The following is a 20,854-nucleotide window of genomic DNA, read 5'->3' on the forward strand; positions in this document are numbered from 1 at the left end:
AAATGAAGGAATTCCAAGCAGAATTTTTACAGTAAGTACCACACAGCCTCAAGTTCTCAGTGTGACATTCAGTGGTTTGTTAAATGTACAAAAAAGACAAACAAAGCAAAGAAATGTATAAAAATCCTTGAAAAAACAAGAAAGAAGATATTTAGCCAAAACAGTCCGCTTATGGCTCAGCTCAGATTTCTACAAGATCTGGCCCAGGACTGTGCAACATCCCAAAGTATGACCATTATGGTCTGGGGAAAAAAGAAGCGCTGCTCAGAGAATTTCAGCCAGAACTGGCAGATTGTGAAGGAGATAAGGAGACAGAAAAGCCCTGGTGCCAGCAGGATAACTTCCCTTCTTAACCAGCCCAGAGGCTTTGCTGGTTTAAGGCATATTTATAAAAGCTCAAAAAGAAAATATTAATAAGCAAGGTAAAATAGAATAGAAATAGGGGATCCTTGGGTGTTTCACCCATTTGCTCTCTGTGCCATGCTTTTTGGTAAAAGTAATTTTTTTCAAATGGAGGATGCATTTGTGTCAAATTGGCTCTGAAGAAAAATGTTTATCGTCAGGCTAATATAAGCAGAAAATGTAGTGAGAGCACAAAGATGTCATGTAGGAGCAGTTTTGTTGAGAACTTGTCTTGAACACCAGACCTGTTCATTCAAGGAGATAGATCATAGTGGCAGAAACTGTCCAGGACACAGTTTTCTTGATGCAAGCTGTTCATTGCTGCCATGGGGTAAGATCAGGCCTGCCATAACAGCAGTCAGGCCTTCTTAAACCTCTGCTCCTGCTACTCAAGAGGCTTTAATATTTTAAATGTTAGGTTGAAGACAAAAAGGAAGGGAAAGTTCCTCTTCCCAGCAGAGAAAACCAAACTGGGTAGAAGACCAAACCGATTAATACAGATTGAACCAACCTCCTACCTAAAATTGTATCTTCCTAAAAGCGTCTATTTTTCCTTTTGTGCATAATAGCAGAAATATCCCTGACAAGCAGAGAAGACCCTCTTTCTCTCCTTCTACCTTCTCCTATAACCACTATATTACGCATTTTTCCACAGTTAGTTTACTTTTACGTAGGCACAGTCTGCTTTTAGGAAGGCTGCCTGCACCTGGACACTGATACCTGCACCTCCATAGGTAACAGATGCAAGTATGTTGATAAGGATTGCTGACACTCTAGCTTGAGTTTTACTGGAAAGAAAAGTATAGAAGCTAAACTGAAGCATTCATTTTAAAACAAGAGAGTTTCGCAGAGAGCTACAAGAAAAAATCTCCTATTTTGTTGCTGCTACAAATTCCATCACTAAGTTTCTAGTAATGTTTCTGGTCAGGAGCAACAGAGCGACCTTGGCAAAACCTTTCTGGAGTTTCTAACATGCTTGTTTTCATATTTTGTCTCCTGTACCAGTTGCCAGGGTGGTTGTAATAGGGAAAGTAAAACCACTGAAAAACCTATGACTGCTATTCAAGGGACTTAGAGCAAGCCCTGAAACTCCCCAGGCAGATGGTGGTTTAAAATAAAAAGCAAGCTGGGCTGATGCTAGAAGTGTGTTTCCATGGGAACAGGGAGGTAGGGATGCTGCCTTGTCGTTGACCAAATGGGAAGCTGGTTCAGGATTAGGATTAGGAAACAAGTGGCCAGATTCCTGCTGCCATTCAGGGTGTCTTTTGAACTCCTAAATGCATGACAGGGCTCTTTAAAGACTGCACTAACTCTATATCCATGTGTCTCTGTGAGGATTTAATAAATTTAAAAAATCGTGTATGCTTGAATATAAGTGTGTGAATAGGAGTGTCCATAAAAGCACACTTTCTTTAGTGATCTATGAAAACTGACTGCATAAATGTGAAATGAATGTCCACCTTTCACTTTAAGATGAGGTCTGGGGTGGTGGTCTTTGTTTTGAACAGCTGCTTTGTGCAATATGATGCTTACCCCAGCCCAATCCAGCTCTTCTAGTTCTCCGAGAGACGATGTTGAGATCACCAGACAGCAAAATCATACATTTGATTTTGCACAGTACTATGAAATTAGGTAGGATGATTATTTTAAATTGTTAGTCTTCCACCGCCCCAGGAGAATAAATGTAATTGTTGTCTGATAAACATCAAAGTTATTTAAATATTACAAGAATCAGAAAATATCTTGTGTTAGCATAAGTATTTCAAACTACACTAATTTATCTTTAAATGTTTGAGATTAGACTACAATTCATCTAGATTTTGTCTTGTTGCAGTTCTCAGAAAAATTCCTATAAACCTGTTTTTAGGCCCTTTGTTACTTCCGCAAATTTGAAACAATAAACAAAGACCAAAACAAAAGATAGAGAACAATAAAGACAAATTCCTAGGATATAGATTCCTGGGAAATAGAGAAATAAATATATGCACTTTCATGCATATTTGAAGAGTTGGTATTTTTTTCTTGACTATAACAATAAACAAAATTCAAAATCCCAACTGAGGTGAATTCAGACCTAAATTAAGGGCATGTTGAAAAGTAGATCCTACAGTTTGCTTCTCATCAAAATTTGTTGACAACTGAAAAAGCAGCCAGCTACGTCCTCTTTCAAAAAGACCTTAGTAGTTGGAGATTAATGTTCGCACACCTGCATTTCCAGCACAGAGACACCTTTCTATGCTTGCATAAATATAAACAAGTAACTTTGGCTCATCTTTCCAACACTTATGAGTGGAGATTTTTAGGATTTGGCTTTTAAAAGGCCTGGTGAAAAAAATTCCTTCCGTTTCCAGAAACTTCTATGGTTAACCATAGCATCTGTTTGAGCTAGGACTATTCACACCATATAAGTTAGGCTCATAAATCTCTGCAGGACAGAGCTGGATTTCTTCCTCTGCATATAGAGAAAAAATAAGAGGGTATTCACCCATGGTATATTTTTTTAAGCACACCTTGATGCCTGCTCCACTTTTGAAGGAAAACTAACGCCGTTCTGCTCTGTGCCGACCCTCAGGCGTTTTTGCAAGCCCGGGTTGATGTCCGCAGTGCCGTGAGAGGCACCTGCCGTGCTTCACTCCTGGGGCAGAAGCCCCCGGCCCCCGAGCAGGTGGTTGAGGGTTGGCCGAGGAACAGCGCCCTTTCCCACCGCGGGGACTAGAGATTCTTGGGTGCTCCGTGCAGCAACACCGATTAATGAGGTGTTTAAGGCAGCAGCCGCGAACAGCGATTCGACGCGTGCGGCTCGGTGCCCTCCGGGACTGCGGGTGGGAGACTTGCCACCGGGTCCCCCCCCCGCCCCAGGAGCCTGCTCCCCAAGCAGGGAAGGCCTTGCCATCACGGTCCCTGTCCCCCACCCGGGGTTCCCGACTCCCCGCCTGCCCCCCGCCCCCCCGGTCCGCAGCGCCGCCCGCGATGCGATGCGATGCTCGCAGCGGGGAGGCGGCGGCGCGGGTATTTGCATGGGCTGAAGGCAAAGCGGCTTCGCCCGTGTGTTTTATTTTTAGCTGGCAGCTCAGGGCAGCGCAGCACAGCTCCGCCGGCGGGGCGGGCGGGGCGGCAGGCGAGGGAGGACCGAGCCGGCAGGGCGGGCGGGTGGACGGGGCACCGGCGGAGAGAGGTTACCGCAGGCGAGCGGCAGCCAGTCGGGCTGCGGAGCGCCGCCGCCCCCGGCTCCCGCCCCGGCGGCTGCGAGGCAGGGAGAGGCAAGGAGAAGCAGGGAGAGGCAAGGAGAGGCAGGGAGAGGCAGGCAGCGGCCTCCGGCGTCCCCCCGCTGCGGCCGCGGCTCACCCCGGGCCGGCGGCTCGGTGCTTGGCTTCTCCCACGCCGCAGCCGCGGCGCGCCGGGGCCCTGCAATGGCCAGTCCTGGGCTGGAGCTGGGAGAGGTTCAGCCTCCTCCCGAGCCCCCCCAGCCTGAGCTGGCCTTCACCGAGGCTCAGAAGTGGATCGAGGTAAGCCCGCGGGATGGCTGGGATGACGGCGCCTGTCTCCATCGGGGACACCCCGCGAGACGACCCGGTGTCCTTCCCTCCCCCCCAACCCGGGTCGCGGGGACCGTAGGCATTTTATCCCGCGCCGAGCTCCTTCCCGGCCTCCCTGCAGCTCTCTCCAGCTTTCCTCGCTGAGGGGAAAGCAGCCGGGGCTCACCGACGTGTTTAAGCCCCCGCGCACGGTGCGCGCCTTTGGATGGGCCCCTGCCCCCCTCCCGTCTCTTCCAAACTTAATCTGTTAATCGCATTTCCCCTCCCCGCCCCCGGCGTTGGGATGAACGGGCGGCTGTAAACAGGAGCCGGGCAGGTGCGCGGAGGTGCGGACTGGGCGCTTCCCCGACCCCCAGGGTGCTCCCGGGAGCGGAGGGGCCCCCAGTCCTGCCGGGAAGCACCCGGTCCTGCGCCCCGCCGGCTTCCCGCGCCCGCGGGTGGCGGCGGCGGCCGCGCAGGTACCGCTCCGCAGTGCGCGGAGGGCGGGCCGACACCGCTGCGGGGCCGGGGACAGCCCTGCGGCCCTGCTCCCGTCCCTCAGACGAGCCAAAGAGAGAGATTTGGTCTCGCTCTTCAGGCAGGGCGGAAAAATAGATGTGCTTGCTGTTTGCTCCTGCCGTAAAACGCAAAGACGGGCAGGTGGTGGGTGAAATTTAATAGTTAAATATTTTGGCATGTGACAATAGAGACACTTTAAATAGCTCTCAGTCTGATTACCAGTACAGAACACACATGAAGGTGGCATAAACCCAGAAACCAGCATAGCAGCTCCCTTCAGTTGCAGGCTTTGAATTTAATCTGCAGCTTTTAGAAAGCTTCAGTGGATTCTGGTTCCTGACAGTGGTTAGGCAAATGGTTGCTAAAATGATTGTGATTTTAAGATTCCCTGAAGCTGTGTGATTTTCAGACTCTGATGGTTTACTCCAATATCAGCCACAAAGGTAATGCTGTGTCAGACTTCAGGGAATTGGCCCGGACACAGTAATCTGGCTGGTGTAGGACTGGAGGGAAAGGAACAACAAGGAATGTGAAAAGAAGGGCTTTTGTGCCAAGGAAAGGTGAGTATGCAGCCTGGAAGAGGAAAAGTGCAGTGCACATAAACACCATTTGTCTCAGGAAGATGAATACCACATTTTCTGTATAGTCTTCTTTATGATAGTGGATCAAGGGAGACACATGTGACTCCATCGTATGTATGGTATAAAAGTGTTTTGTGACCATGAGTTCTGCTGACTGCTAATGAAGCCAAGAACTCAATGGTGAAGAAGTTCTCTGTGGGTAATGAAGCTGTGACCGGTCACTTCAGGCATGATTATAATTAAAGGACTATAAATCTTCCTGTATAGAGCAGAAACTTTTGGGTCAGGCAGAGATTTCTCTCTTGGGTAGTTTAGCCCACAGTTCACTGTGGCATGAAGTCTCTTGCCTGTATCTTGTGCTACCCAGGACCTGGTGAACAGAGCAGAAGGGCTTTTTAACTTCTTGTGTCCTCCATGCAGGCACAAGGGATCCATGTGTACAAAGGAAGTTGTCTATAACTTCTTGTGCTTCCTCCCCTTTTTAAACTTGCTTGATACATGGCTGACAAAGCTGTAATGTGCTGCTAATGTTACCACTATTACCTTGCCTGTCGGGAGCCTGGAGCATTACCATGGCTGTGGTGCGAGAGGGAAGCATCTGCCTTTCCAGCAGTGCCCAGAGTTGATGCTCCTATGATGAGAAATGAGGAAGAAGCTGCCAGTGAAGCAAATGTGCCTTAATTTACCTAACATTATATTTCCTTTTAATCCCGGTTTGGCTTAAACTCTGGAGCATGAGGGTTATTATCTCTTCAGAAAATCTGATCAGTATTCACTGTTCTAAATCTGGATGATTTGGACTGAGTGAATTATGCTTGACATGTTAGTGCAAAATTATTGAAAAGCATCGTCAATCTTAAAAAGAAATTAAATAAAAAATTGAGGAATGATACAGGTATCAACATTCAGTGTGCCAAGCCCCGTTGATTTGGGTGAAAGCAGAAATGGGGGTCATGTTGTGTCCGGCTACTAGATCCATCTGCTTCAGCTGGCTTTGTACTTGTCTCTCACCAATTTATTCTTTGGCCTAGAGATGTTAACAAATGTCCAGTGTGTTGTGTCTTCCAGCTCCCTTCTGACCATTTAAAATGATATCTCTCTCAAATGAAAATAAATCATTATGGTTGCAAGCAGTGCTGGTGGACCCATAGTAGGGAGAAGACAAGCTAGTGAGGATGTTAACAGGGTGAGACAGCTTAAAACCTGTCTTAAGCTGTAAAATAATGCCATACAAGGAAATTGAAGTAGAAATGGACAGATTGAAAACTCTGAGCTTGCTGTGCATTTTTATTTTTGACAATTAAGTTGTGTGACTTGCTTGTTGAATTCTCATCTGGTTTAAATCCTTGCATGAGTCCTGTCACCATTGTGTAGGGCTGACAGGAATCCACCCTGCGGTCTGTAGTGCAATTCTCCTCTGGTGGGGCTGGAAAGGGAGGCTGTCCTCTTTTTACAGATAGAGAGACAAAACATGAAGTAATGAATGTTTAGATCTGCAAGGATCAAGGTACTTCCCTTCCTCTGGTCCAGAGGTCTTAGGGCTCTTGTGTTTGCTCCTTGGGTTTGTGACCTATCACCAGAGCTTGTCTTCTGGGTACCAGAAGCCTTCTTTTTCCTCTGCCAGCATTACTTTAATCTGGCTGCTACAGGGTAGGGTAGTCTAAGTTGCAGTGAAGTTTGGGTGGATCCTTGTAATAATCTTGTCTCTCCCTGGAGCTCTGACCTGACCCAGTAGCACTGAGAAGTGCCTGAGCAGGAAAAAAGGCCAGAGCTCTCTTACTGCCAAGGCTGTTTATATATTTAACAATCTGTGTTTTGCAAGAGAGTATTTTAAGTGGTGATAGATTTGGTCTCCTCTGTGTATTGCAGAAGATGGGATTTTGGAATTCTGTGGTCTTTCAGCTTTGATCATGAGTCTACTTCGGAAAGGAAACCAGCATTTGGGCTTACTTAATTTTGCCTAAATATCAACTGTGCATCGCACTGTGTAACAGTAAACCAGTCCTATCATTTTAGTTTAGCTTGGCATGTGCTACTTAAATGAAGAATGCCCTCTTAGTGATAAAATGCACCATGTTAGTGGCACACAGAGGAATTAAAATAAAGGCACTGAATGAAAAACCCTGTGAGAGAGCTATATCAGTCTGCATTATTAAAGGTGTGGTATCTCATTTCAATTAAAGCATCTCAGTTTCACTGAAAGAATATATCAGCCTTGTAAAGCCTAGAAGGTTACGGAAAAATAACAAATCTAATTTAATCTAATGGCCTGTAATCTTAAAATGTTAAGGGTTCCCCTTATGTATGTTTAAACTAGAATAACTGATAGTAGAAAGACCATCTGTATAAACAGAGTTATTCTTGCCATAAAGATTCATAGGAGAGTAATACAGTAATAAAGTTGCATTTAATGCCAGTGTAATTCCTAAGGGTATTGTTATCTCCTCATCGCACCTCCTAGCCTTGCCTCATTAATATGCTTTCTCCTCATTGCCGAGACTTGGTTCAATTAGGGATGGCTTTTCCAAAGACTTATATTCCTTAGAAACTTTGCCAGCTGATAAGAATGCGTTCTTTATAGTTGTATGGTAATAATAAACAGGTCATGTTTTTCTGTCCCGTATGACCAGCATTTGACTTTGCTGTTCCCTCTAGATGTGTGGAGGCTAAACCCTATCAACTTCTAATAAGTATGCTCCTTTTTTCCTGTATATATTCCCTTTGAGAATTCTCTTGCTAAGGAGAAATTTACCAGCAGGAGAGGCTTGTTGGGTGTTTGTGGGTTATCTTCTTTTTTCCCTCTAGTAAAACACTTACCTGTGTTAGATTTCCTTATTGAAGGTGGCAGTTTTAAGTTGGTAACAGTGCTGCTGCTTCTAGGAGAAGCCATGGAGCCGTGTGCATTCCTTAGTGTTTCTGGATGTGTCAAATCATACAGCAGAATATGCACACCACTTCTGCTCCACCTTCTCTATGGAAGAGTAAGAGGGGCATAAATCCAGGAAATTGACTCCGGCAAATAAATGTCATGTGACTTGTCTTGTGCCACCAGTCTGGAAACAAGGTTTTTATAGAGTGTCTATCTTTGTTGCGGGTAAAGTGCTGGAGAGCTGAGGCTCCCACTGCAAAAATGTAACTTAAAGGCAGTCGAAGGCAGTTCATTGACAAAATCTTTCCGAAGTGGTGAAGAACTTGTTTGGAGTATTTGCACTGGGGGCCTGGAACTTGAGTAATGCACAAGTTTGTTTGTATGACCTTCAGAATGTGGTATGACATTTGAGGAACATCAGTGATAAAGCTCTTTTGATGAAAAGTATTGGGTAAGTTAACTGATTCACTGAGTATGTGAGTGACCTGTGTCCTGCAGGAGTATTTTTATTTTCAAATATGTGTAGACAACTACTCTTCCTTTGCTGTGAAACTGATTTTAAGATCCTTGAATAGGGGCTCCAGTTCCTTTGAACATTAATACAGTACTTAGAACAGTGGTGCCTCTAACCAGATTGGGATGTTTGGGAGCCACTGCAGTCTTGCTGTTATTTGGATAGGAATGGATCAAATCCAACAAATATCCAACAAGCATTTCCAGAGAATTCAGTTTTGACTGCCTTATGAGTGTATTTGAATACAACTATTTAAGTGTAGAATGTTGCACCAAGCTCTAAAGACTGCATGGTTTTATTAACCAAGTATTGTAGAAAAACTGTTGAATGAGTCTGCAACCAGTGTCTGCAGTTAAAATTTCTCAGCATTTAGCGTTTCTTTTCTTATTTTGTTCTTCTTCTACTGCTGGAAAAGTGTCTTACCTGTATACTTTACATAATGTAATGGGAATGAATTTATTAAAGTGAGCCAGTGTATTGTCAGACTAGAAGAAACCTATGCAGAAGGGTTAGACAAGTTACCTGCTATGTGGACAGGCTGAAGTATAGGCCACGTGAATCCTTCCTGCAGTGTCTGTAAGGCCACCATGAAGAGTCAAAATGTGTGTGGATGGTGCCTGGTCCTAGATGGATGTGAATGCAAAATAACTTTACTGTGCTTATAGTGACTGGACTTGGACAGGAATTCTTCACTGCTATCTCTACATCTCCTCCTGGGCAGTGTTTAGAGGCTGCAGGCAGGACAGATGGGATGCTCTTCATTCTGGCTAAGTTAGTAATTTCAGTGGAAAGAAAAACTAAATAGATTTAAAGAGAGTGGAAGAGGTCACCCAAACTCCCTGACCCTGTTTGGGAGGAGGTCAGGGAAATTTTTTCTCCTCTCAGTTGCCTGCTAGCCAACCTTCTGTCCTGTATACATGAACCCAGTTCCCTTATCATGAGATCCGTTTAAGCCAAGTAGCGCTTGGCTCTGGAGTAAGAATAATCAGAACAACAATACTATTGATAAAGGGATAATGTCAGGAAATGCAGGACTGAGCTCTTAATTGTCTTAAAACTGAGCTAATTTCTACTTTCAGTACCAACATTTTAAAATAAGAGAAATATCTGCCCTTAAGACCAGTCTGTGATGCCACTATGCAATTGATGGTGGAGGTCAGTTAGTGCAGGTATATAACCTCATTACATTTGTTCTGCTAGTGTCAACTACATTTTTTAATTATTTTTTTTTTAAGGCAAGCATTGGTCCTCTAGAAAGGAAGGTGGAATCTGGAGAATAAATAGTAGGTTGATACAGCAGAATTGTTTTCTAGCTTCTAAAATGTGTTGGCTGATCTGGGAAGTGGTGTTTAATGACAGGTTATAAAAACTGCATTATCTTTTGTTTGGAAAATCTACCAGCCTAGAAGCTTTTTGTCCATGGATGTAAACTTCTGTGCATTGGTTCTCTGCAAACTTCCTAACAAGAACATTTTTTTAATGATGTTTCGGGAAAAGCCATTTACAGGGGTGAAAATTTCACTTAAAAGGGCAGCTGCGTGGGGGAAGGTATGAACATTTTGGCATGCAGACCATGAAGATCTAAGCTTTCCCCTCTTTCTCCTTCTAGGATATCATTTAAAGAAGAAAGTACTGTCTTCTCTTGCCTCACTCAGTCTCTTAGATCACAATGAGTGCAACAGCTACCATGGCACTAGTACCATGACATCAAAATTGATCACTGAAACTTCTCCCAGCTATGTTAATTGCTGTCTTGGGCCTGTGTCCTTGAAACAGCCTTGTCAGAATGTGAGGAACAGTAACGTGCCCCAGCTTAAAATGAAGAAATCCATGCCTATTACTGCCTTTATTTTAGAAACAGCATAAATGTACTCTGTGTACCTGGGACAGGGTGGGGAGTGACTGCTGGGGCAGCAGCTCTGCTGGAAAGGACCATGGGAACCTGTGGGACAACAGGCTGCGTTGTCCCAGCAGCAGGAGAGGTTACCCCTTGGTGATTTTCTGGAACAGGTAGTGAATGGAAGTGCTTGTTTGCTTCTGCTTGGCACTTGCTATGTCACACCTGGAATACTGCATTCAGTTTTGGGGCCCAGAGCATTGGTAAGCTGGAGGGAACTGAGCAGAGAGTCCCCAGGCTGGATGGGGTTGGAGGACTTGCTGTGAGAGTGGGTGGTGCAGCTGGGCTTCTTCAGGAGAGGCGGATTTGTGGGGACATGGCAGCAGCCCCCCAGTATACCTGTGGGCAGGTTTTTGAGAAGACAGAGCAAGGCACTTCACAGAGGTATATGGCAGTAGAGTGAGATGGTTGTCATAAACTAAAATAGGAAAGGTTATGCCTTGGCATAAGGAAAAATTTCTTCACTACAAGGCCAATTGAACATTGGTACAGGTTGCCCAGAGAGGCTAGGAGAACACCATCCCTGGAATGTTTCATTCCTGTCTGGACAAAGCTGGGAATGGCCTGGTCAGACCCAAGAGCTGCCCTTGCATGGAGCAGGAGGTTGGAGGAGGAGCCTTCTGAGGTCCCTGCCAACTTGGTTGTTCTGTGCATCTATGACTGCTTGACAGTGAGTGAGTGAACATCACTTAATTTTATTTTTAATGCCACTTTATTGGTTGCTTGTATTATTGTAGTGCTGAAGAGCCTGTTTATATAAGCAAGATCCTTCTCTATACAAAAGCAAAACTCCTACGGCTTATGGCAGGCATCTTCAGGGTATGCTGCTGAGTTTCCTTTGTAGAAACTCCTCAAGGCAGTGTAAAATGTGTTTGGCTTCCAGTCTAACTATTTTTGCTAAACCTGTTTTATTTTAGAAATCTGTAAATATGGCTGATTTCCTTGGCTTGGTGAATTTTTTTTGTTGTTATTTAATTCACTGTGCAGTGCTATAATTGACCCATAAGGAATTTAAATTATTTCCCTTCCTTTTTAGATCTTGAGAAGATGACATCCAGGCTTAATTATTGAGAATTTAGATGCTAAGTCCTTAAGAAGCTTTTTGTTCATGGTATTAGTTGTTTATAAGAATCCTTTACCTGGATTGTCACTGCACAGTTCTAATATAACTTGCTACTGTTAACTAGTTTGGGTTTTTTTAATTGTATGTGTATATAATGATTATTGCTAGCAGTCCTTACCTTAGCAAAATGTCTAGCTTAACAATAGAATTTAGTAATAGAGCTTGCATCTGATATTAAAATTGACTTAAAATAATCTAGTGAATTCTTGATTGGTGAGGAAAGAAGAAAATCTGCTTAATTTACCTATTTTAAGAGAAACCCTTTTTGCTGTTCTGAGGGCTCATGCCTAGTATCAAAGACAACTTCATGTTGAAATCAACTTTGACAAGCTAAGATTCTGAAAAATAATACTACTGTGGCTTCTTGGCTCTGGTATCATCGTCAGTCATTCACAGAGCACTTCACAGGCTAAGGTGAAGTGTGGTGGAGGCAGAGGAAGCAGTTTTTTAATTCTGCTTTAAACAGATGGATGAGTAAGGTAAGAGAGAAATGCTCTTCATTAATTGCTCCTTCCTTCACAATCCCTGGTCTGTGATGCAAATATGACAGGGATTTCTGTGATGTGTGATCCCACAGTGAGTTTCAGAAAGAACATGAAAGGATGTCTTTTCCTTATGCTGTTCCAGCATCCGAATTCTCCCTACCTCCATCTAACCTTTCCACAGTCTTCAGAGGACCCCCAGCCCTCTGGTTATCTACAAGCTATATGACCAGTGGCTGCATATACTCTATGTAATGTACAAAACCCAGGATTTCTCATCCTGATACTGTAAATACATTCCCTATTGTTTTCTTTCCCATAGGTGTTGGTAGATCTCCATACAGTGTTGCAGTTGTGAGCATCGAAGTTCCTGGCTGGATTGCAGTATCATTTAAAAGACAAATTAAACTGTTACCTGCCTGCTATTCCTTAGACAATACATTACTGTGATTCAGGTTTTTCTCACCAACACCGAGGACTTGAAATCTGTAAAAAGATTAATACACAAGGGTTCCCAAAATTTATTTTAGCTCTGATACATTCAGCAAAATGTGCAGGTCAAGAGCTTTAACATAGGGTATTTATAATGCCTCATAGCACTGTATCATGCGAATTCCCTTACATGGGATGGGACTCTTGGAAGGAGAATTTGTAAACTGAAGATGAAGAAAAGTGTGGTCTTCTACTTCTGGAACTTTGCATTTCCAGAGTGGCAGAAAAAAGCTCCAAATGACCTTTCCACCAAAACCAGAAAAGCTTTCATCAGAATGTCTACTTTATTAATCTAGAAAATTCTGAAATAGATTTTTCTTAAGTCTGCTGTCAGAGAAGGGAAGTTTCAGTGCCTAAGGAAAAACACCGAAGTCTTTTCCTTCCAGTTCTTTTTTTTTGTAATTCTTTGATTTAAATATTAACTGCATGCCTTTGATGACAATTTTTCTTGTATTTTCCAAACTGGTTTTTTTTCCAGTTTAAAAAGGAGCCCTGGTGTGTTAGCAAAGGTCTGCTGTTTGTCGGTGAGCATTTTCTGACTGGGTTTGGGAAAAGGGACGGAGGAATGAGAAGAGGCAGAAGTGACTGCCTTGTCTCTGTCAGACTGGCGTGGGCAGGGATGCCCAGTGCTCCAGTGCGTTCAGCACTGAATCCCTTGGCTTTGTTTCTGTGCGATTGTTGTGATTCATTTCAGTGGGCTAATTCACATACATTGTTGCAACAAAAGCAATTCTGGAATTTTTTTCAGTCCAGAAGCATAAATGTAACTATGTAATCTAAACAGGAAAAAAGAAAATGATGACAACTATGTAAGTAGGTTTTTTTTTTTCTGTTTGTCCTTTTACTGATTCTGATCAGTTGTTTTTTAAAGTTGTAGTTTGGAAAAAGAAAGGTCCTGATTTGGGAGCATGCATGTACGATGTCTTGGCTTCTGCCGGTGTTTGGATTAATTAAAGATAGTGAAGAAAAAAAACTGTTTTCCAGAAAAGATTATACTAGCAAGGAATAGGAGGTGTCATAATCAGCGAGTCATAAAGGTGAGTCTTGCCTGAGTTCAAAGAAGTTGTATAAAAGCTTAGCCTAACATCCTACCCTTCCCAAAACCAATTTTTACTTCAACAAGGGGGACTTCAGTTTTGGAATAACATGGAAAAAACCAGTAAATAACAAAGTTTAGGCGACTCAAATGATCCTTTATTAGAAACAGCTTGCCTCTTCTAAAGAGAAACAAAAGTACCCTCTAAACATTTTAATTATGAACATGCAGATCTTCAGTCTTGCTGGAGCCTTGTTTTCTCCTTCCCTCAGATCAGTGCCACTCTGCCCACGTCGATTCGCTGCTGAGGGTGCTGGGCTGATGGGCACTTTCTGTCAGGGCAGGTACTACTTCCTACTGGTGGTGTGGACTGCAGGCAGTGCTACACTGTTCTCTCGGGATGGCCCAGGCACATGGCCACTGCTGAACGCGGAGGTGGTGCCTGTTGTGTGGTGGCTTCAGCATAGGCAGCTGTTGCATTGCAGTTCCTGGTATCCAGAGCCTCTTAGATTGGCACAGCACAGCTGAGGATGAGATATGTCCTGTGAGGAGATCAGCTTAAAGGGAGCAGAGGGTGTTAAAAATAAAGCTGGTGAAGCTGCAAATAATTTCTTCTCCCTTGCTTATCTTTCAATGATTATTTTCTCCTGGGAAGCAGTCCTCAGTTAGATTTGCAGGTGTTCATTTGCTATGGGTGCTCTTCAAAGATGAACATCAAACTGGATTTATTGCAGCCTCACATATGAAAGATGCACTGCAGTTGATGGGAGAACCTTCTTGGAATGTCCTAAACAGAAAAGGATCCTTATTTTTATTTAAAAAGGCAGCTCAGGAATAAATGCTTTGTTACTTCATTCCTTTCCCTCATTTTGCTTCTTATTAGTAGCTTCACGGGAGAAAGTAAGCAAAACTGTTAGAAATAGCTGTGGGATAACTTAATGAAAATTCACAGGGGTAGCTCTGAGGTGACGTTCCAGTACGATTTAGTAAATAACTCATCTACTAGTGCTTGTGGGATTTTATCTCTTAATTTCCATTTGCTGTAGTTCACTAGTGTCTCTGATGTTGCACTGCTGAATAATAGCTTTGATTCTTTACTTTTTATTTTTGGATTTCAACCAAGACTCTTGAGTGCATATTTTAGTTATAGGCAGATCTGATTTTTTTTTTTTTGGTTGTTTGATTGTTTGGGGGTTTTTTTTGGTTTTAGTGTTTGGGTTTTGTTTCTTTTCCTTTTTTTTCTTTTTGTTTTAAAATTGTCTGGAGAAAACTCGCATTTCAGCTTCCCACATTAAGGGCCTTGAAATCAATAGATCAAAGCCAATGCAGACTTCTTGGAAGTGGTGCAATCTCAAACTGTGTTGAAAGCTTTTGTTCTTTGCCTTTTTCCTGTTTCTTGGTATCTCCCAAGAGAAGGAAGAGCATAACGGGGGATCTCTGTGTTGGGAAAGGAAAATATCCCGTCATTCTATGCTTGTAGTACCAGGGCTATGTGACTAGAAGGAGCAGATTTCTAGAAGTAGCAGTGATGGCAGCCTTTGCACAGGATGAGGAACTCCAATATGAAGCATCAAAATGACAGTTTCCCATGAGGAACTGTGCTCCAGTACAGTCAGGAAATAGGTGCTATTGGAAAAACTGCTGTTGGAGAAAGGGCTGTCAGTGTTAGCTATGGGCAGTGAACATTTTCCAGTGCGTGCAACATCAACCAGGTTGAAGTTTTCTTTTAGGATTGAGAAGGAAAAGTTGGGCATCTCATACACAAAAAAAGTGAAAGAGCAAAACATAAGCTCCTCTTTTTCTGTTTGGTGGAGAAAGAGAGTGCTTTAGACTCAGAACAGTCTCTAGAACTGCTTTAGACTCAGAACTGCAATAGCATGCAAGCTGCAAGTGGTTGGTGAAGCAGATGTGATAGAGTCGACAAAGTTGAGATGTCTACACATGTCCAAAACTCTTGCTGGTGCTCTGTTGAGGATAAACTTTCATTTCTTCAACAAAAAGCGAATTGGAAAAATGACTCTTCTTACAATGTAGAAAGCTACTCTGCTGGCAGGGGGAGAAGGTCACTCCAAATGTGCTCACTTGTGTCCTTTGTTGTCCAGAGGTGTATCATGGCAGATTTCCTTAGGACAGTGGCATGAGACGAAAAGAGCTGCTGTTTGACAATTCCTCCACAACCAATTACACTATGGGTTGCCATGAAAGTATTTTGTAAACAACTGAGCTCATCCTGAACCGAGCTTGTCCTACTCCTCAGAGCTATGATTTCTTCCTGCCAGAAGTCTAATGACCTGTTGGAGGGAAACAGCATGTTTGGGAATTTCTAGAGTGTAGTAACTATAGCTCTTTCACTCCCAGTGCAGTGACAGAATATTTGGAATAATACAAGTAGGAGAATTACAACTTTGTTTTTGTTAATAAAGCAAAATGCCTCTTTCTTGCTCATCAACAACCTCTCTGACTTCAAATATGATTTTTTACTGAAGGGCTTTGGACCATTTTACCTGCTGTTTGTGTGGGCAAGGTTGGGGATTTTTTTGTCTGTAAGTGACTGTCCAGTAATCCATCTGTTATTGCACAGCAGTATGGGTAGCAAAAGGCACTCACTTGAGGCATCTGTCACATGGATGCTGCCAGCTGTCTGCATCCTATATGCCTTAAGGGCTTTAAATATCTTTATGTAAGATAATGATTATTGGAAGCTCACTTGAATAATTTTTATGTGATTGGTCATCCATGCTCCTGGTGTCTTCATATCCTGGTGCAAATAGCTTTGAGGTTTTTCTCCTAAACTTGCAGTGGAAAAAAAAGTTAAATTTAGTTGAGAGAAGGAAAGAGATGAGGAGGAGCAGAGTGTGGATAAAGAGCTTCAAGAGAATACAACCTGTAACAGGCACTTCAGAGAATATAAGCTAGATCAGGCATTTCTAATCCACTGTGAAAATCTCTTTTTCCTCTGGGAAGTCCTGGTTGGAGTGGGGATTTCAGGCCTGATCATGTTGCAGGGACGATGCAGCTCTTTCTACTGGAAATATTTGATAACAGTTCTGACTAGAGTAAGCTGCTCAGCAAAGCTTAATAGAGCTTCTCTGGTACATTGTTTCTGTGAAGTTGTTTCTGTGAAGTTGTTTCTTCAACAGTTCTGTGCTAGCATTTAGTATTCCTTTCCACCTCAGTAGAAAGTTAAGAAGCATGAGTACAGACAGGTATAAATTTACCAGATCATCTCTTTGGAAGACACTTGGACTTGACTCTCAAATTCTTTCCAATTACCCTGCTGTGTTTCTGAAGAGAATAGTTGCTTCTTTCCCTCTCTAATTCTGTCTTTGTCCTGCATAAGTCCCGTTTTTAAGGTAGAAGGTAGAGGCAGATTTTAGTTAAACTGTGGTGTCAGCACCTGCTTTTGCTTTGAGGTTAGTCTGAACAGCTCTAGGCAGTTGTTCCTCTAGTCAACTTGAACAGCATTTTATCCTCACAGCTGTTTTGCTGACATTATTCCCAGTTAATTATTCGCTGGGATTAAGAGCTTTCTGCAGCCAGAACTCTTTGCTGGGAGTGTGCTATCATTTGGCAGACCCATTAAATCAGTAATTCTACAGTGCTTAAAAATTTTAATTTGCCCCATATCCTTCATATTTGGAGTTCCAGCTTAATTGCCTTGTGGGCAAAGAGTAAAGATTTACTATAAATACCCTCATTTTTCTACCTTTTCCCCTCCTCCACAATATTTTCAAGCCAAAACCTTAAGAACCGCACTTTGCTAAGCTTTGCTTCTTCTTGAGGTACCACAGATATGATGTATGTACTTGAGACTCTGTATACAACTGTTTCTTGAACACTGAATGAAGTCTATAAGCAACAAGAAGGTCACTCTCAGCATTTGTTTGCATTGTTCACTCCCTGAAGATGATTATTGTAATTTCCAGATTTGGCCCCATGGGTAACATGATCCTGGGAAGAGAGTTATTGTAATGGTGGTGATGCTGCCACTGGTGCTATGACCTGCCAGTGCTCGGTGGTACAGGTGATGTCCTTTCAAACCGATGTCTTCCTCCTTCTTGTAGGTGGCAACAGCAGTTCTTGCCAGCACAGCTGGGCTGGGTATAACTAGAGGAGAGTACTTTGTGTTTTGGGCACACTTGATGCTTGAATGGCCATTTCTCTCACTTCTCTGCTGCTTGGCAGTCACCTGTATGTATGTCACTTGTGTCTTATGCTTTGGGAGCTCCAGTTTTAAGCTAATGTGTAAGTGTTCCTCCTGTAATTAAAATCAGTTATATTTTGGATCTGTAGCATAGTTTATCCTGGCACTGGTCCAGGTTGGATGGAGAAGCTTTGTTCCCCTATGCAGGCTGTTTTACTGCTGCTAAGCAGGTAAAAGGAAGAACTCTGATTGGGGTGTGTGCTCTTGAAACATCTGTTTCTTTACTAATATGTTTCTCACTGTCATTGGATCTCGTGCATAATGAAGAGACTGTTAAGCATACGTATTAGTCTCTCATGATCTGCATTTGATTTCAGCTCTAGTGCCACCTACTCACACATTGAGTGTAGTTTGGTGTAGTTCTAGAAAGAATCATAATAACCTCTTAATTTTTATCACAATTTTTACCTTTTCCCTTGGCTCATTTTATTTCTCCTGCTACCAGAGTGCATTGAATGAATTTGATATGCTTCTGATGGGCAGTACTTTTGTGGGCTAACCATGGGCATGGAAGGACAAAAAGGAAGGAGGTTTTCATTATTAAAAAGAACAAAGTCTTAAATAATTAAGGGCAAAAGAACTGATGTCCCTTTTGACAGGAGGTAAATTTCCAACACCCTGTTCAGCTGATGTGTGTTGTATTTTCAGACTTAACTGACTTTGGTTTAAGACACTACTAATTTCAAATACCAGCCCAATTTATATTTGGAAAATATTTGGCAAAGCAGGTGATTTCACGCGTATGATCTGGCACAACAGAATTCTGTCTCTGGAAGCATAGAATAATATTAAATAGTATTACGAAAGGATAAAATTCCTTGATAATATGTTTGTAATCAAAAGGTTCACCTTCTTAAAACTCAAAACTATAAAAACTGACTTGCTTACTTTAATGTCATCAGCAGAAAGATTTACTAGCTAAGTTTTGAGAAATTATTTTTTCTTAAGTAGGAGAATCAATTTATGTGTCCATCTTTCCCTCAAAGACCAAATAATTTAAATCCCAATCCTTCTATTTCTACTGTCGTCTGCTAGGCTACTCCAAGGATAGGTTTAGGGCCAAATTGCAGACCAAGCAGGTGATTCAGCTAAGCTTGTTGGAAGTGGGAGTGGAATATGGCTTTCTGGGCCTTTGTTGTTTGTGCAATTAAAGTAAAAACTGCCAGCCCTGCCCTACAAAGCCAAAGACAATTGGTGCCCAAAAGCCCACCAACTTGCTTCCATTTTCATTTTTATGAAGTAGCCTATAGAGATTTCCTATGTAATACTTCTGTTACTAATATTGCTTGGAGTTTGACAGCTTTTGAAAGTGGCCAAGACTGGATTCAAGACTGTAGCTCAAGATGATCTCTTTATTTAGTCCCTGCTTGGGAGATTTTGTAAGTTTGTGTCTTGAAAGACCATATTTTGTGTATTTCCACTGTTGGTGTCTCATTTCTTTATTGAGTCCAGATGTTTACTAGTTTTGTTCTCTAGTACTCTGATTTTAGGGTAAGTTTTGTAACTTTAGATAGAGTGAATCCTTCTGGTTTCTTGGTAGTTGTTATATTAAGATTATACACCTGAATTTTTACAGGAGACTTATAATTTTACCTTAGAAATCTAGCATGCTAAGAGTAACTTGGCATTAGCCAGTTTGCTGTGTTTTGTTGTGGCTTTATGCTAGAGTAGCAAAAGTACATTATATAACCGAAATGGGAAACAAAATTATTTGCATTTTTTAAGTACACCGATGATTTTTTAAGAATCTATTATGATGGCTTCCTATACCATAGAGGTCAGTTGATATAATATTGCAGAGAGCTGAGGAAGGCTTTGTTTATTACTCCAAGAATACCTGACTTCCTACACCAATAGAGCTTTCATGTATACAGTACCAGAAAATCCAGCTTCACACCCTCATGAGCAGCAGAGATTGAAAAAGACAAGTGAACACTAGTGCAAATGATAGTTTCCTGTATACATAAGATATGTGTGGGCTAATGAGGGAGTTTTAGTCTTCGCTAAAGCCCAGACAAACTCTTTGACTTGAGGACAGCACAACAAACCTTCCTCGTTTGGACTTTTAAATTTTTTTCTTTACTGTTTTTCATGTCAACATTTACTTTGTCTGACTGTTCACTCTTTTGGCAATTCATCTCATGGCCTCTACTTGCAGCATTTGTTAGACTGAATTGCACGTACAAACTTAAAAATGTTAAAGAGGTGTGATGTGTTCTCCCTGGGAAAAGATAGATAAGTTTTTACTTTACTCATACAGTACCTAGCATCTCAGAGCCTGATTTCCCTGAAGACTGCTAAATGCAAGTGAAATAAGAATTATCTGAGTAATATGTTTCTGTCTTCAGTCTTGGAGAACGTGATGAAATTTGCAAGGTCAGGCCTGCTAAAATAATACAATAGTGTTGTTTCTGCAAGCTCAGTTCTCCTTCATGGGCATGCATATTAAATACATGGTCACTGCTGTGTTTCTTCTGAGTATCTCTTTAGTGCGCAGAATGAATAGTGCAGCTCTCAATGAACAGCTATTCAGTGTTTCATTTTCTCCTTACTGTTCAACATGCAGTCCTATGCCATGTTCTTTGTGTGTAGTTCAAACCAAATTCCAAGGACAGAATTACTTTCTCAGCCTTTAGTGGTGCTCATCACTAAAGTATCTTTGCAAAAAAGTTCTTTGCAAACATGAATCTTATTTCATGCCTTCACTGTAAGCACCAGGACTGTGGTACAGAGAAATTGATTCAAGACTGTATGCTAATTTGAGACTCTTAAAACCTTGTATTCTTTGCCATGTACTTAGCATTCTGTAGCATTATAGAGGCACAGCTATGGCTCTCTTCCGTGTGCTGGGATGCCAGGCACTCATAGCAAATGAGCAACGTGTGACTACTAATCAGCTATCAAAAGCTTGGTATCAGTGACTGGACTAATAACACCGCTGAGGGCAGTGGCACAAGCCAGGACAGTATTCAAATCTCAGATCAAGCATGTAGCTGGCTGAAATATAAGATCATCTCTTCAACTCCCTGCAATTCTGTCCTGCTTTTGCTGCCTACATACAAATTATACGGGCAAGAAAATATCATTGTCCTTGCCTGAAATGTTGGTTTCTATGGCTTTCAATCTGTCTCCTGTGATATGAATGATGTAATGAATTTGTCTTGTTTTAATACCAGTTCTTTATTATTAATCATTCTCGGGCAGTTTCCTCTTCTTCTGT

General features: G+C 42.3%; 1 protein-coding gene across 3 annotated transcripts in view; it reads left to right on the plus strand.

Moving 5' to 3' along the window:
• The first annotated feature begins 3,488 nt into the window (after positions 1–3,488).
• Positions 3,489–20,854, plus strand: part of LIMCH1 (LIM and calponin homology domains 1) — a 179,461-nt gene continuing 162,095 nt past the window's right edge. Inside the window, exon 1 of one of the 3 annotated variants that reach the window (XM_051789902.1) lies at positions 3,489–3,908. In XM_051789902.1, the coding sequence (XP_051645862.1) occupies positions 3,813–3,908 (96 nt within the window). In that variant the 5' untranslated portion in view covers positions 3,489–3,812. The remainder of the gene's footprint in view (positions 3,909–20,854) is intronic. The other 2 variants (XM_051789901.1, XM_051789905.1) reach the window with 2 other exon arrangements.

Source organism: Manacus candei, unplaced genomic scaffold, assembly GCF_025592945.1.
Source record: "Manacus candei isolate 608988 ecotype Guabito, Panama unplaced genomic scaffold, ASM2559294v1 h1tg000028l, whole genome shotgun sequence".
NCBI classification, from domain to species: domain Eukaryota; kingdom Metazoa; phylum Chordata; class Aves; order Passeriformes; family Pipridae; genus Manacus; species Manacus candei.